The sequence below is a fragment of the Trachymyrmex cornetzi genome, unplaced genomic scaffold, assembly GCF_001594075.2.
Source record: "Trachymyrmex cornetzi isolate Tcor2-1 unplaced genomic scaffold, Tcor1.1 scaffold37, whole genome shotgun sequence".
NCBI lineage: Eukaryota > Metazoa > Arthropoda > Insecta > Hymenoptera > Formicidae > Trachymyrmex > Trachymyrmex cornetzi.
The window spans coordinates 515,915-534,067 of NW_017298429.1; the positions used below are offsets into that span (position 1 = coordinate 515,915).

The 18,153-nt window shown below is 32.7% G+C and overlaps 1 protein-coding gene across 1 annotated transcript in view; it reads right to left on the bottom strand.

Annotated features, from left to right (window-relative positions):
- The window catches only part of crb (cell polarity complex component crumbs), a 30,613-nt gene extending 14,140 nt beyond the window's left edge, over positions 1-16,473 (bottom strand). The window contains exon 1 of the mRNA XM_018511370.1: positions 16,204-16,473. Within this exon, the coding sequence (XP_018366872.1) occupies positions 16,204-16,228 (25 nt within the window). The 5' untranslated portion in view covers positions 16,229-16,473. The remainder of the gene's footprint in view (positions 1-16,203) is intronic.
- Between the last annotated feature and the right edge of the window lie 1,680 nt (positions 16,474-18,153).

An 18,153-nucleotide genomic window follows, 5' to 3' on the forward strand; every position in this document is an offset into this window, starting at 1 on the left:
TCAATGCATTTCATAGATCCTTGACATAAAAAATCTTATATATATTCTACTATAGAATACTTAGAATTAATACCAGAACGATCATGTCTTTGATGCTATAAAAATTCTAATAAAATTACATCTTTGATAATACAATTTTGCGGATCCTTTCGTGCACAATTTCTGATTCAAAATTTATTAAATCTTAAAAGCATCCATTCTCGTAAATGTCGGATGATCCCAACACTCGGATCTTCACCACCGGAGTTACATTCCTTTTTTATTCTCGTGAAAAAAAGGTGCAAAGAGATTTTTACCATACTGCGCGAGCATGTTCTCTTTTCTTTCGAGGAGGACAGCCAGTCATCTTGCAAGTACAACTTTACAACGCCACGTGCGAATAGAAGTCATGCATTATTTATCGGTCGGTTGCCATCAATCTTACTCACTGTAAGTATAGTGCACTCAGTCGCAGATTTTGAGATATACCGTAAAACTCAAAATTGTAGAACATTGACAAATGAAGACTTATTATCATGAACTAAGAAATATGAAGGTTATTAAATAAGAGACAGCTATGGAAGCAAGAATAAGATATTATTATAAATTCATCAATTTTCAAATTTAATCTATCTATGATTTTAAATCTATAGATTTAATTACAAAATTATAAATGTACGAATTCGTAGAAAAGAAAGTATTCCTTTGTAGAGTTGATGAGAAAAAATAAAAAAAAAGAGAATCTCGCGCGAGTTTTTCCGCGATTAATTTTTCGCGACAGGCACGTGACACATCTGAGAAACTCACGTACATATACTTGCGTGCTCCGCATGCGAAATGTGTAAAACATGTAAACATAAACGGAGATCCATAATTGGGATTGCTTCAATGACGGAATTACCGGAAGTCGATCTTCCTGTATGGGACAAATGATGACGCGCCCGTTGCGTGGGGATTGCGGATAATTAGATCCGAGAAACTGTTAGATTGATTCGCAATTCCTATTAGAAATCTATCCGATCACAAGAAATAAAATTCATCAAGACGTAGAATCTAGAAATTATGATAACGTAAGTCTACGATTTCGTATAGATTCAAGATCCACCATCTCAAATACCTTTGTATGACTATTTACATTTTATAAATTAAAAAATTATAATTCTTAATTATTCAAGCAAATCTTTCGATTCATATGTCTATTTCCGTAAATTCGACTTTATCGTACTTAGAAAAGAAAACAGACAATTGACAATTATTGTTAATTTCTTCGTGCACGATTACTCTGAATATCATCAAGTATAAACTGCGCGCTCAGCAGTTGAAAATGGAATGATTAATCCGTTAGTCTCATTACCCTATTTTCGTTTAATGCGATTGACGATTTGAGATACATTAGATGGTAGAAAGCGATGGAAATAACGTAACGGTTTTCATCGTGGATCGGGGGAATCACCGTGGAGAACCGAAAATGCGCGAGTCCTGATTGGACGTATCGCGTTCATGACGAATTGCACACTAATACAGTCCATTCGGAACGATTTGGAGAATTGCCGTTAGAAAGCATAACAACCTGCATACATCATCCGTAAGGATACCACGGACGTATCCTTACGGGACACCTGTGAGACGACCGCAATCGCTTGGGAAAGTATGCCGTGCGTTTCGAGAATATCAAAAAAGAAATACGTATACAATGAAAATAGAATAATTAATCCGTTAGTCGACTAATACCATTGAATTGTCAGTTAATATGTAACCGGTCTCTTTTTCATCTATGTCTAAAAAAAACACTTGGTAACTGGTTTAATCTTGACAGTTAGGTTCGGTAATTTTGCGTTCAATGAGCTGATATTATGATCGATTTATCGTCTACAAAGATCGAGTTTGTAGAGCGAGCAATTTAATTGCACATGTCCTTTAGATTAAATTAAAGGATGCATAACGGCGTAAAAGATTCTCGCTGCAATTAATGGATCGGTGAAGCGAAGATTACTTATTAATTATTCTATGATACAACATAATGCACACGTACATAATTTTTTAAGCAACATAAAAAAATTTAAAAATTTAAAGATATTTTTTACTTTCTGTAAATTGTTGAATATACATAATAGTATTTAAGTTTTGATTGCGTAAACTCTGCTTCTTTCTCAAATTGATCAATAAGCAATATACGCGAGTATGTAATAGAATGCTGTATCGCCGCAATATTATTCGAATTTCCATATTAATCAATGCAAAATAATATTGCGACGCAAACTAGAAACATAAGCTTTAAGTAAAACTTTATATGTTTTACAAATTTCTCAATTTCAGAAGTGTTTATATATACATATTCATAGATAAACAATCTTTACACACGAAAACAAGTAACGTAATCATAAGTCACGCCTTTTGATCGAGGGAATTTTTCATGAAGGTACGATATGCTCTCCCTAGCACAGAGTACAGTCCACTTTCTCTTCGAATAGCTTGTCTCTTCTTCATTCTTTTAATTAGAACATACAAAGCCGAGAGATATTCTTTACTATTTCGTTGGGCATCAAGTATGGTGTGATCAAATAATGTGAAATGTATTGTAAACACTTTAGGTAATGTATGTATGTATGTACGCATTACTACATATGCATATATATGTAAATATATCATGAAAATAATCATTGACAAATTATTCGAACAGGTCGTCCACTTTTTAATTTAACTTAGCCTAATTGAGACTTCGACACGCACTGTCTCGAACTGTAATGTTTCCCGCGCAATGCAACAAAGAGTATTATGCCTCGGCTCGACGAAGGCGTGGCAATTGTGAGTCAGTCGAGTCGTACAACTCAGCTCTCGTAGGTGAATACCGACGAGTTCTGGAGTGTGCTATGAAGTCCTACAGAACGATTTAGTGAGGTTGGTTTTACGAAATCATTACGAAGATGTCGAGGATGATATACCGAGAAAGGAAATTTCTATGAACTACTTCCACTTCGTTGACGAAAACCGATAATTCACTTGATGTACAAAACGAATTAATTTTTGGCAATTTATGGCAAATTTTGAATTACAAGAATTTTAATTAAAAGGTAATCTACATAAACATAATTTCTCGACACAATTCTTCACGTAATCGAAAAAAAAATACTGGAAATAAAATAAATAAAATCTTTGGATCTCATGAAATACAAATACTGGTGAATGTTAAATTAATAGAGAGTTAATCATTTCTATGAAATAATTTCTTGGATAATATTTAATGAAATTTCTTGATAAAACGCTTTATGCACGAGAAATGAGTATTGATCTCGGGGGAAAGAAAGGAGAGACAAACAGAACTGCAACTAGAACAGAACTATTGCACGTGGCTATGGCCGAGTTCGTGTTGCAGAGCTTTCGGTTCACTGACACGTGGGAATTCAACGATCGCGTTATACGTGATGGACGGGAATAAGGAGGTCCCTTTGTCTATTGCGAAATATACTCACTGTGACAAGACTTTAATTCTCCAAATGACAGAAATATTTTCTCAGAATTCTTAATTTATGTCAAAAATTTTCAAATTATTATTAATGTATCGCCGTGCGTATCTTCATAATTTCAAGGGGGTAACCACTACACTGAGAAAAAAAAGTTGCTGTTTCAAAAAAATATTAGTTGATTCAACTAAATGTAGCGGTCACGGACTGTCAAGCAAATATTTGTTAGCTCAACTAAATATTTGTTAATTCAAACAAATAACATATTTTAAATTACAAAATTTTGTTAATCTAAATATATAAATATATTCGAACTAAATAATCATTACGAACTAAACGCATTTAGTCAAGTTAACAACTTTTTTTTCTCAGTGTTATAGCTGAAATATTGTCCCACAGATTACAAGATTTCATCTGATTACAAATAATTTTTTTCATTACTATGAAGTAATTTGGTAGAATATACGATTTTATTTAATTTTATACAATGATTTCTCGTGGTTGCATATATAATTATCGGATTATACATAGAGATTTTATGTAAATTTTATAATAATTTCGAGGATTCTGTCCCACGATTACATTAAATGGTTACCCCCTCGCATAATTTATTTAAAAAATTACATTTTATGTAATTTGTGCATCCTATCAATTTTATACCAATATGTATAAAATATGTACATTGAAAGCTGATCAGCAAATTAATAAATGAGAATTACTTATTGTATAATTTAAAAGCTGCTTGTTATTTGTGAAAATGAGACTACCTGATTATTATTGATCCTGCGTGTGTAGAAGCTAATTTCCGAGGTATAGAGAAAAGTTTAAGTACTCTCCGTATTGTAAGAAATCAGCTTTTCCCGTGAGAAGTGAGAGATGACGGTGCATATACGCTGTCTACGGGAATTATACACGACAGTGTGCATCGCAATGCAAGTTATTGCAGTTAACTAATAACAAGCCCAAGAGAAGGGAGCCACGCCGACAAACTTTCTACCTCTGCATTATTAAAAACCATTGACGCCGCTATTAAACTAGTACAATTGTTGTATATTTAGCAATGCTATTAAAATTAGAGGGACAATCTGATTTTTAAGGAAGATGGAAAGAAAGAGTATATTCATACATATGAATATTAATATTATAAATATAAATTAATGTTATAAATACGAATATTATCAATGTATTCAAAATTGCACGATATTAATCTGATTTAAATATATCTGATATTGTTAAACGAAAAATGTCAAAGCAGAAAAAATATATCAATATCATTTTTTAAATTTGCTTTTACGCTGTTTAAATCGACTGTTTCATTCTTTTTTTTTTTGTAATATAATTATGGCGTTTTCTTCTAACGCAAGGCCAAGGAGTTGCAATAGAAAAGCGGCAGGATGCAACGAGCGAGAGTACCGCAACCTGGCGCATAATGACGGATAACTGCACAAGAGAATTGCATTCTGTCGACGACGATGAATACAGTGTTCCGCCTTAGAAACGCCAACGCCTCCCTCTCGCTTTCCCACATATTTTGCATACGGAGTGGATGCATATATCGCGTGATTTGACCCTTTCTTTATCACCCTTTGTTATCCCGCTTTCTTGTTACTTTCCCTGATTCTTCCCTCATTATTTAAGTTTCCATTACGCACACTGCACACTTAATTTTAAACCTTGGGATTTCCTTCCATTTTAAGCCGTAGGTACTCGATTGCGGAATCTCCGGAGCAAGTCGCGCGACCCGTATGTCTGACGCACGTAATATCGATCGCCTTTAAATCTCATTGTAATATCGCGTTCCGCTCGACAACGTCGTAGAACGAGAGTCCAGCCCGAGGCTTTCTCGCCAAGTAACGAAAAAAAAAAATCACTCGATTTAATTATCTGGGTGCAATTATCGCGGAAACGCTATCTCCGCAGCTCGAAAGTTCGATGATTAGATCGACGACATGTGACTCTCAAAGGCCGACGAGAGTGCATTAAACACGATATATACCGCGCATCAGAAGCCCATTTTTATGCCATCTACGTGGCTCTTCTTCCTACATCCCTTTCATCATAGTTCACATGTTTCTAAAATCTTCTTAAATTTAACAACACGTAATAATTTCGTAAATAAAAATTTGATAAAAAAAATCGTGTTTATATGATCTTGAGTTTTATAAATAATAATTGAATATTTTTTTTTTAATATAAAAGGAAAAATTATATTAAAAATATTCTAAAAAATAGTCTCTAATTTTATGATTCGGTAATCTACATTTACTATTTATTATTTAAACTGTTATATAGTTAATAAAACTTTTTTATATTTAAGATATCAAAACATACTAGGTAAGGTGAATGTAGCTGGAAGCCACATCGGTGCATCAACGCGAATCCTCACTTCACGCTCAGGTGCGTGCCTTGAACAACGCACACGCACATGCATATAGCCGTGTAGGAAGAGAGGCGTATTATAACAACGTTGCGTTGTTACTTGATGGCCAGACGAAACCGCCGTTAACCGTTTTTCGTTTTAAGCATCGTAAGCGTAAGAGGAGCCGCCTACATTTTGCGTTAGGTGCAACGTAATCTCGCCGAAAGATTCTGAAGGGTTCAAATAAGAGACCTAGAAGGTTCGTGGAAAAATAAAGAAGTATGCCTTAAGAGTGAAGAAAATAGGCTTTCACGACGATGTGGAATTTCTGAAATTTTACTGTGATTCACTTTATGATAGATTTCTCTTTAATAGAAAATGTATGACAAAATAAATAATGGAGTTATAGAATATACAAAATGAATACATTTTTCTTGATGCAACTTTTTACGAGATGCGACGTTCGCAAAATGAAAGATAATTGATTAATTTAACTTTTGAAAAATTATTTATTCCGTTTTAAATTACACTGCTCGACGTGATTTTTGCTGTTTGAATAAAAGATACCATTTCCGATGTATTTTCGCGCGCTGAACACTAACCCGGTAATGAAATTGCTCTATCACATCAGGTTTGTGAGAAAAGTGAAGTTAAAGATGTCAAAATTAACGTTTTTTGTGATTTTTTTGCTAGCGAAGTAAATTTTTTTTTCTACTTTCGTTTACGCCATCTTAAAGTGCCAACTTTTATCTTTAAAAAATATTTTTTTTTAACGCCGTACGTTTTTTTTTTTACGTAAATAATCATGTGATTATTTCAATAAGCATTATCTAATTTCCGTATATAAATTCCTTTATCTAGTATAGTAGAGAATTACATGAATACGATGCGTTTCATGAGTGTGTCGTGAGCGATAACAGCTAGCGTTCCCAATATAGCCACATATTGCGCGACATCCGCGGGATGAAATTTGCAATCGTATCAAATATGCATAATCGTCTTCGCCGAAACCAGATCCAGTTGGACGAGACGTATTATTTTCGATGCGAATCGCGCCCGTTTTACGTCAACCCACGGAGAGGATACCCGGAATAAACGGAAGTCAATTCGGGCGTCGAGGTTCCTTTCACATCCCGAGCTATCGGGATTCAACGCTAATTAGCACGTCAATGTGTTCGTCATCCTTTAACCATTCAACCCACTGACAATTCTCGGAAAATCGATCTCCCCACAGGAGACTATTCAGCGGAGATGGTCCTTGTTAGCATTTATATCACATACGAAACGCAAATTGCTTCGTCAAATATCCATTATACATTTCTGGCGTATTTATATCTCGTCACTTCTATTTATTCCCCGATGAATCAAAAAATTCTGAAACAATCGAGGTATAGACATTTCAAGTGTATTATTTTACAGTTGGAGTCTTTTTTATAATAATTTAGAGAATTTCTCTTAATTTCGATAAAATTATAAATTGAGATTAATTTTCTCCGATATTTTTCATACAAATAGAGAGATTCCACAGTCAATTACGGAAATTTATTTTCCTCTTCCAGCTCCTGGAACCATTTAGGATCTTACGGATTCTGATCCCGGTACATATTCTATTATCGCCATCAATCATCATTTATCTCGTTTCCTCTCGCACATTCGCAGATATCTCACGTCGATTTAACTTTCCAACGAGATACTTCCCTCGCGAATCTTCGTAATTGGTATGAAACGCTGAAACGTGATTTAGCGAACCGGCACGGTGCGATTTCGCTTATCATATGTATATGTGTAGCGATCATAAATGCGATTTCGTGCCGTATCGGGAGCTCATGTGGAACGAGCATACAATTGTCGCGGCATTCCATGGTCAAGCGTATTTTTTTTTTTTTTTGTTTAATCCTTTTGCATTCCCACGGCGTTACGCTGTGAAATACGACTTTTGTTGTGAATCGCGACACGCATCAGTCTTGATGAACAAAAACGATAAAGGGCATTCTACAATGCCTTGCAAACACCCGTTGCCAGTTGAAACGTTTGTCCCGACAATCAATTAGAAGCGTTAATGGTATTATTTATGCTTCCGATTGGTTGTCGTGACAAACATTTCAACTGGCAACGGTTGTTGGCAACGCATTATTGTAGAATGCCCTTTACTCACTGCCTATCTTTCTATTCCGCGCGAAATTCTTTTCTCGAATTGATCCGTAAGAACAAAACGGGATGCACGATATCAACGCAATTTGTATTCGATCCCAATAAGATCGATTCCACTTGCTATTATCTGTCGAAGAACTTGGAGCGAGGAAAAATACATGCGGCGAGCGGACGACTGCGACGAGTCGCAATCGCCATCACTTTACGCAATTTTATGCGACGGCTTGTAACATCGATAGGAAACGTATACACGCAAGCACACACATATCTACGTCAGTTGTGCCTTCAATTATACTTATATATCGGATAGATTACGGGAAATCCACGTTCGCTCCTAAGCGGTAGACGCAATGATAACATAAGCGCTATGAAAGTATTCTGATACTATGAATGACTCGTGTAATAGAGAGTCATTATAGTTATCGGAAAATATCTCGTCTGGTATTAAAAAATTTTATCTTTTCTTTTTTCTCTATTGAGATAATTGAGATATTGAGACATTTAGAACAACTGATATGAGAAATAAGAAAGTTTTGTAAGTAAACTTGTAAAGTTAAAAAAGACAAATTATATAGAAATTTAGTGTTGCTTTTGCGTTCTTTACATTAAATAGTCTTTAGAAAATAATAAAAATGTATTCCTTATAAATCTTTATACACATTTTTCAGTTATTACAGATGTAAAATAACATTATTTAAAATAATTGTTATTCCTATAATGTGAAATAAACAATTTTGAATCATTAATAGGAATGACCTTTAACTGTTATTTAAATTTACTGATTAACTTTTTTTTATGAAGAGTTCTAGAAAAAGTCTCTGGAGATTTTTATGAAAATTCGCAAAAAAGCATTGCAGCAATAATGTTAATTTCGAAAAAGTTTAGATTACAAAGTTGTATATCAATAAGTATATTCACCGCCGATAACGTTTTAACACTATGATGTACCTCAATTTTACGATTCATAAAAATTATATGACTGCATAGTCATATATGTTTGATATTTTTTGAAGGTTAAATGATGCAGCTTTGCAAAATTTCAAAAGAATCATTTATTAGCTTATTTGATAAAAAGAAGGAAAGAAAAGGCTAAAAAAATTTTATATGGTTGATATAATATACTAGTATAATAGATCGCACTTACAAATACAAATACTATCTTTGATATTATAATTTCAATTATTTTCTATGTGTTTATCTATCACTATACGTAATTAATCCTCAATTTAAACTTCTCCAAAAGCAAAGTCATCGTTTCAAGATTCTTTAAAAAAAAATTGTCTCCTGACGTTTAATATAAAGTTCCCGATACAGTTTGTATATTGACAGAGAAGTTATTTTTCATCTTGCTCAATATATTTCCAACACGTCAAGAAACGATAAAGCGACAGGTACAAAAAATGTTATTTTTAGTTTAAAGTTTTATCTATTCTTTTTGTTATCTTAAAGCTCGCTATGAATGTTCAAAAAAATGTCTAATTTACTTCGACGAAAATATTTATCACGCTGCATGTAGAAAGTATGAAAAAATTATTGCACGCGGATTGCACTTGGCCATCAATGATTTAGCTGTGTTATGATACATACGACATATTTGCAGAAGGAATAACTTTCTGAATAGTATTATACATATTACTGTCATGAAAAAAGAGAACTTATTCGACAATTTTAAACAATTTGTGTATGTAAAGTATATATTTTATATATTCGTATAAGTTTTATATGTACAGAATATATGTTTTATATATATTCTGTATACAGAGTATCCCGACCTTTTTTGCCAATCATTTTTGTGTAGATAGAGCGGATTAAACTGAGTTGAAAAGTCCTGTACCATTTTGCAATTTTCGCAATAGTTAACAATATATTAATTACTAAAAATTGTAAAATATTAGTCTTGAATAATTTTTTACTCAAATACTATCAACTTTACAGAAAAACTGCAAGAGACAAAAATTATTTATTTTCTTCTCATAAAGTTCTGAGAATTTTTTCAGAATTCTTTATCAACTTTTTAGTACTACATTTTCTTATTTTTATCAACATAAGGAAATACGGTATTAAAAAATTCTGAAAAAATTCTGAAAAAATTCTCAAAACCTTATGAGGAGAAAATTAATAATTTTTGTCTCTTGCAGTTTTTCTGTAAAGTTGATAATATTTGAGTAAAAAATTATTCAAGACCAATATTTTGCAATTGTTAGTAATTAATATCTTGTTAACTATAGCGAAAATTGCAAAATGGTAGAGGACTTTTCAACTCAGTTTAGTCCGCTCTATCTACACAAAAGTGATTGGCAAAAAAGGTCGGGACACCCTGTATATAAAACGTTAATTTTCTTTGATTAAAGGAAAATAATGAGAGATGAGAGGGAGGCAACAAGTTCTCAAAATAAAAATAAGTTTATGAAAAATATCGACAAAGTGAAATTATCAAGATACCCAAGTTTTTCGTTGATGCATTCATTAAGAATAACTAATTAGTCAGTGCTCTTTTGATAGCGTTATCTCGACGGAAAATACATTTCTTGTGATTTTATTCAGGAATTTAACTATATCAGATTCGAGTTAGGGCTCCGAAAGTGGGTCTGCTAATTGTCAAAATTGGCCACTCAAGTGAGTCTTCGGGACCTGTGAAATATCTTTCTTAGAAAAAATACTGGACCCTAGGGGTTCTGGCGCCATTCATAAAGGGCCATGTGACCCTCCTTACAACTGTCTTCACAAGACCCTATTCTGCATACATATTTTCCTAGCTGAAGAAAACATTATACGGTAAGATCAAACGTTTTTTATTTATATTTTTTAAAAGTTATAATTTTTTTCAAAGAATTTATTTTAATTAAAAGTCGTTTTTAAAGTAATTGTTGTAGTTAAATTTTTTTAACATAAAATAACTTGAAAAATAATATATTTAAGATCTAATTTTTAAATGTATATGTATTTCTAGAAATGAACGCAAATTAACAATTAAGAATTGCTTTCCGGTGTGAAGTATGAAATCATCGTGCGTTTTATTTGAATTCATTGACGAGTTGGAACACGCATCGGAATTTATTTTTCGCATTTGAATTTCGCGCGAGTGAACGGAGCGTAATATTACGCCACGCTGAGCCGGTTCTGTAATTTAACGCCGGTATCGTGTACATTTGTGCGAATGCAACTTTCGTTCGATTCGCTGCATTTTTCCGCTGCGACATCCCATAAGCGCGCTTTCGCAGTCAGTCGAATAGAAAGATTCTCTTTTTGATAGAGAATCTGAGCTTGAGCTATCAAAATTTGTCGATTTATATATATATATATTCGACAAATTTTATTATATATATATATATATATGTACACACACACACACGCGCGCGCGTGTATGTATGTAGGTGTATATGCTCACAGTATATCAAAGAATTAAAAAATAGTACAAACTTAATTTTAATAATACGTGTATAAGCAGAAAATATAGCATATATGGAAAAAAAAAATTCATCTAAAATCGAAATTTATTTTTTGGATCATCCGTTAATAAGTAGAATCTATATATCGTTGAAAACAATGTCTGTATCCTGAATTACATTGTATGATTGTATAACAATTATTATTAGTATACAAAGGTTTCAATAGTGACATATTGAAAAAACGTTTTTTTGACCAAATATTTTATTGTATCAGAAGTTTCTTTATTGGACGTGAATGATGCAAACTCGTGTATCGTAAAAGCTTCCAAAGCTCTCCTGTGTTTGCAAAATCCTCTTAAAAATGTAAAACGCAATAAAAACATAGATTGACAAGTACACCAGCAGCAGAAACGAGTTTAATACACTCGAAATATTTTGCGTCCTCAGCGAATTATCCGCAAAATTATTTGCGACGCCTCATCGTCGTCGCGTCGAGTGCTCGATATAAATTGACAGGCGACACGTGGAACAATTGCGTCACATACGCGTACACGCCTCCGCTCTCGCGCGAGATGACGTTCCGTTAAATGCTTTTTCAGCGAGGAAACGACGCGACGTCTGTTCGTGAAACTATCGACCTCTTCTAGTATGGATATCGATATCGTGTCGCGTATAACAAAGCCTGGTAACTTCATCTACGACTAATAATGGGCGTCCGATGCCCTCTTTCAAGAGTTTGCTATTCAGTATCTTATAAAGTTTCGAATTGCTTCAAGTATCATTCAAAACTGAAGGTTCTTCAAAGTCTTCAATATCTTCAAAATTTGAATTTCCTTAAATAATTTCTTATTATATATTATTATATATTTATATACACATATAATTCTTGATAATAAAATTATTATTTACATCTGTATATGAAATAGGAAATTGAATTAAAATGCAATAATGAAATGTGACCTTGAGATATACATGTAAGGATTAAAGAACTTCCTTTTTTATTAATTATATTATACTTTTAGAATTTCTATAACATTTTTTTTGTACATTATATTTTGTATATTTTTCATTCTTTATAAAATAAATACTATTGATAACCCAACGATTAATTATTCTTAAAATAATGCCATCTATTAAAAAATATATCTAGAAAATATATTATTAATATTCAACAAAAATATATGGTCTAAATTCAGTAATACTGTATAATTCGTTAATCAAAAATTTGACTGATGATTCTTAATCTTTAGGAAAAAATAGATATACACGCATTAATATTGTTATGCAAACGTGCTGTTACGTTACACTTGTAAATCATTGTTATCGCTTTCAATTAAATCAATTTATTTCAAGTAATTCATCGATATCGACTGCCGCCCAGACTCTTCAGTTCGTTGCTTCGCTTTGACAAGTCTCTCGATATTGTTCGAACAATTGGGATAACTAACAGAGATGATATTTTTACACAAGTGGTCGCTTATTTAAATGTATGTCAGTTTTCGTATTTCCATATGAAAAGAGTGCTCAACTATGGCACGATCTATGCGAGGTGCACAGGAATTCCTCGAGCGATAAGCCGTTCATCGCCCCGGTCTAAAACATCTTTTCACAGAGCGGACGAAGGATATTTTCTCGAGTTTGACGGGCCTTTACAGTGTTGGGAAGTTTGGACGACGTCTGTGACGAGAAGTCAAAGAACATACATAAAGATCCATTCGTGTAAGGTGCATTATAACTACGTTATAAAACGTTACATATTTTTTTTAATTTAATAATTAAGAAAATTGTATTGTTTTTTTCAGAATTTTTAAGAAAGTTTTACTAGTTTACAAGATAAAGTTAATTATTAAACGAACATATATACAATTTCCTCAGGTACATGATAAATATTATAAAAATAACCTTCAAAGTTAAGCGATAAAAAACTACAAATGTAATAAAATTATTTATTTCTCTCTCACAAAGAGGCTTGATAACTGATCTTTGCTGTAATTGAGTATAGTATTCGTCTTTCGATGATTGTCGTCCGAGAACGATCACGATTTCATGGGTCATCGTAGTGACTCTCTCGGGTCGGTCACTGATCCACACCGGTGATCCCGAAGAGGTAAAAGTTTATACCGTTACGAAAGAATGCCTTCTCCTGCGCGGTCAATGCGCGCTTTTACGTGACCGGAAAGGTGCGCATAAAAGCGGAAGCTCACTCGCAGTGAGATAATCAGCTTGTGAATTATTCTATGGGCCATTTTTTTCTTCCTAGGACGAGAAAAACGTCTCATTTGTAATAACGTGCCTTCGCAAAAATTTTATCTATTACTGAAAAGGAGCCTTCTTTTCTTTTCTAATCCGTAAATGGAAATACCTGGAGGAAAAGCCGTTCCACTGTCGAAGGCACGGAAAAATCAGAGGTATTTCGAGCATTGTAACATAGCATACCTGAGCATTTGTTTTGTTCAGAACTATATTCCTATTAAAATAAACAATTTTATCTCGCATCCCGTAAAAATCTTTAGAAAATCTATATTTTTCTCGTAAATGTAAATTAGGAACATATTTAATATAGAACTTGTAAAAAAACTATACGTAATTTAAAATTTTGGTATTAAATAAAAAAATGTGTGAAAAAATAATTATAATTTTAAACCGTAAAAAAAAACATTTTATTTATAGATTAAATATTTCTGGAATAAAATTAAATCAAGAATAGAAGAAAATCATGTTCGTCAAACATAAAGATTTTCGCTTTTTTACTCGATAATGTCATTAAGATTCTTATGGGTTTGACTCTATATCACTTTTCTAGGGATTAGATAGCATAATTGTCGATGGATTTAATTAGTTTCTTTGATTTGTTTCTCTAATTTAGTTAGGAAATCTAAATTCTTAGTAATTTCGTAAATTTTTGTCATCCCAACTCGCATGTGTACGTATTTAATATTTCTAGGGAAATGTTTCAATAATGAAGCATGCGAAGTTCATCATTAGTAAGATGTCGAATAATCAAGCAACGATAATTATCGAACACAATATGTGATATAGTTATTATTATTATATACAATGATACAAACAAACGGAATTAGACAAAATGAGGTTTTGTAACAAAATAAAGAATATTAGACAGAGAAATGATTTTTACTAATTTAAGCCACTTTTGCTTTTGATTATTGAATCGTTCTACTTTCTGTGAATGTATCATGAGATTCGTTGCATAAAGCGATATCGATTAATATCGCATCGCATGCAATCAAAATTTTTCATTGTCACGTACGATGCAACGGAAGAGAAACGTCAAACTGGTTTATCGCCCTCGTTAGAAAATTCCATTATTCACACAACGTTATAATTCTCTCATTTGGCACTGCTATAATTTTCTTGTCATACAAATGCAAATTATTTCCTTTAGATGTTTTAAATAATGAATTATTAAATAACAATGGTTGAAAAATTTGACTTGATTAATAAAAAATGCTTTTATATTATGGAAAATGAAATAAATTTCAAATAATTGAAATCGGAAGGATATATATGTCTCGAAATTAATTTTAACAAAATTCAAGATTCATTTGTATTAATTTTATAAAAATTATTCTTACGCAATTGAAGAGAGAATGTAGCATAATCAAAATTCAATCATAAGGTGCTAAGAAAGAGTTTTCCTCGTTCTGGCATCTGGTATTGAACTCACTGGCGGGAGATTTCAATAGATTCAGCGTCCTCCATCTCGTTATCGTATCACATGCACTGAGAATGCTATAGGAAGCCACGCAAGTAATACAGCATATATTTCAGTTTAATATAACACATTCACAAAATGGTAAAATAAATCCAATAATCTGCGATTGAGTATCAAGACGCAAATCCAAAAAGGTAATATGAAATACGTAGACTGCGAGGAATATAAAATTTCATTTTTTTATATTAATTATATCTCTATATCTATCTTCTCTTAATTTTTTTTATTTAATTTTTTGTAATTCTCCATAATCTTATCTCATCCGTATTTTTACTCATACTTTGATTTTTATTTCCTTAGAAATTACTTGTTTCATATTAATAGTTTTCCCGACGATAACTTTGGCATTGACATTCTTCTACCAATTATTATTTGCAATGCGATAAGCTATCGTTTGTTGTGCCAATGTCGACTTCCAGAAGTCTCTTTGTTCAATACAGTCAAAATGCCAGACTCTCTTGGAGCGTAACGACATGCTCTTCTCATAACAGTACCTCAGGTAGACGGTTAGGTAGGTGCGCACAATGTTTCGAGGGTGAATTTTTCCACCTGTCATTGTTCTTTATTCCTGAATCTATTCATAAATTTTGAATAAAATTATCGCCCATCCTTCAATCTTGACATGTTTAATTTACGATAATTTTATTCTTTAAAAGTTATTATGTTGAAAATAAAAAAATGTTTACCAAAAGATTTTTGTTGCCAGGAAGTTTTCTCGCGTAAACAAGACTCGAATTAATCGCAGAGAGATTTTTTAAGCAAACGTGATAATAAAATAATGTATATCGATCATTCTTGATCCACTATAGCTCGATCCTTAAAAATGTCTCGTGAGTCATCCTAGATCATCGCTTACATCGCATTTATATTCAGGATCCACCTGAATCACAATTCGATAGATTTCTATCTTTCGATTTATTAATTGCAGTTTCTTGTTCGAATGATTTAACATTCAGGTTCGACGTAGATCGAAATGATCTTTCCTCGGTGAGGATTTCCCGTCCGGACGCCGCGCCGTGCCGTCGCGTCGCGCGTCGGGGCGTCGGGGCCCGCGACGCTCGCAGGTAACCAACGCGGAGCGATGGCGACCGCGACCACAGCCGTGAACCTACAGAGGGGGGCCTGACTCACCTGCCACGACGTGTCGCGTCCGCATTTTCCGGCTCCGAATCTTTTTTCGGCTCCTTCTCGTCCTCTCACGCACTCAACATCCTGCTCCTCCTCTTTCTCTGCCTGTATTTTTTTCGCTCGTACTCTTTTCACACGCCGTGAAAAAAAAAAAATAACTTCCCGCTCCGAGATGGGTTCTCCTCTTTCTGGTCTCCACTCTTTTACCTTCGCACCCGCGCGCGCGCCAACTTCGAGTTTCGACCGACGACGAACGCCCGCCGAACGAGACTGCAAGCCGATGCCGCGACAGTGGTAGAGAACACCGCCACCTTGCTCGACCTGCGTCGGCCCCTCTCCTTCACGGCACTCGAGTATTGCTGTGTAAGTTACCTGGTGACCACGGTTACCTGCCTGTCCATTTTCCTGCGCGCCAGGTATAAACAAAGAAGCACAGAAGGTGTGATTTAAACATTAAAAACAAAGATTTCAGAACCAAAAATAAATATATAAGAATTGTCAATAAGGAATCATTGGCGTTAAATGATTAAATTAATAAAGAACATAGCATTTTGCAAAATATTATGTATTATTAATTAAAAGGCAACGACAGAATATTTTGAAGAGTTCCTTTAAGAACTCCAAAAGAAATTAAATAGATGAAAGCATAAGTAACATGTGTTTTGTTTACACTAGTAGCAGAATTATTAGCATAGTATTGACCCAGTATTTAACCAATGCATCGCCGATAAACTGCTGCAAGTATAATAGTTATTAGAAATATTGAAGTTCTATTAAGATACAAATGTAAGATTTTTTTTAACTGTATATTTTACAATTTTTATGGAGCAAAGATCTGGTCTTCATACACGTGTTTTGTATCATATCATAACATTATTGTGTGTTTATCTTTTTCTACTTATATTAGTTCTATATTTTTGTCTTTTTTGAGATAATGTGTAATGATAGTAATTTTACTTATACTTTTTTACTTGTAAGGTATTTTACAAATGATTAATTTCGAATGATTAATTTTAAATACAATTGAAAAGTAATTGTAAAAATGCATTAAAAATACGTAATAAAAATTGTTTTATACAATATTAAAAAACGTAATCCGCTCGATATTGCAAACACAAAAACTAAAAAAGTAGATAGGTCAAAACATGAGCTAAAGAAAGATCTTAATATAAATTAATATAATATTTCACATTACTTCACAAATTAATATTCGATGTCATAAAGATACCATGGAACGTTTCGATTATACTAAGTCTTCATTAGCTAATTGAAATCACAAAATTTTAAATTAATACATAATGTTTAAACGTTGGATGAACTTTAAGAGTAAAATTTATAAAATATATAGTCAAATCGCAATAAATAAAAAAATTTTTTAAATTAACGTTCCATGGTATCTTTATGACATCGAATATTAATTTGTGAAGTAATGTGAAATATTATACTAATTTAAATTAAGATCTTTCTTTTGCTCGGTTTTTGATCTATCTACTTTCTAAAAAATTGTTATTTTTACAATTTTGGTTTTTAAAAACATTGAATTCGAAAATTAGACAATTAATACATTTTCTCTATTATAAACTTTTTATAATGATACATACTGTCTCATATTTTGATGAGCTTATTTTATCAATTGCTATAATGAGTAAAAATTTGGTTTTATTCAAAGAAATAGTGGAAGATATTTTGATATTTTACTTGATTTATGTTATAAACATACACACAAAGATATACATTTACTATAAGAAACATATGTACATATAAGGGCAAATAAAGAGGATATTTCTAAGTAGATCTGATTTTATTCCTGCACTAAACTATACACAAGAACTTTTTTCTTTAGGTAAATATCAAATATACCTATTTCATTTTAATAAGTTGTACTTTTTGCAGTTAGCATTTTCGCTTTCTTTCTCTTCAACGCGTGATATGTATTTCTTTTAAGTGCAAAAA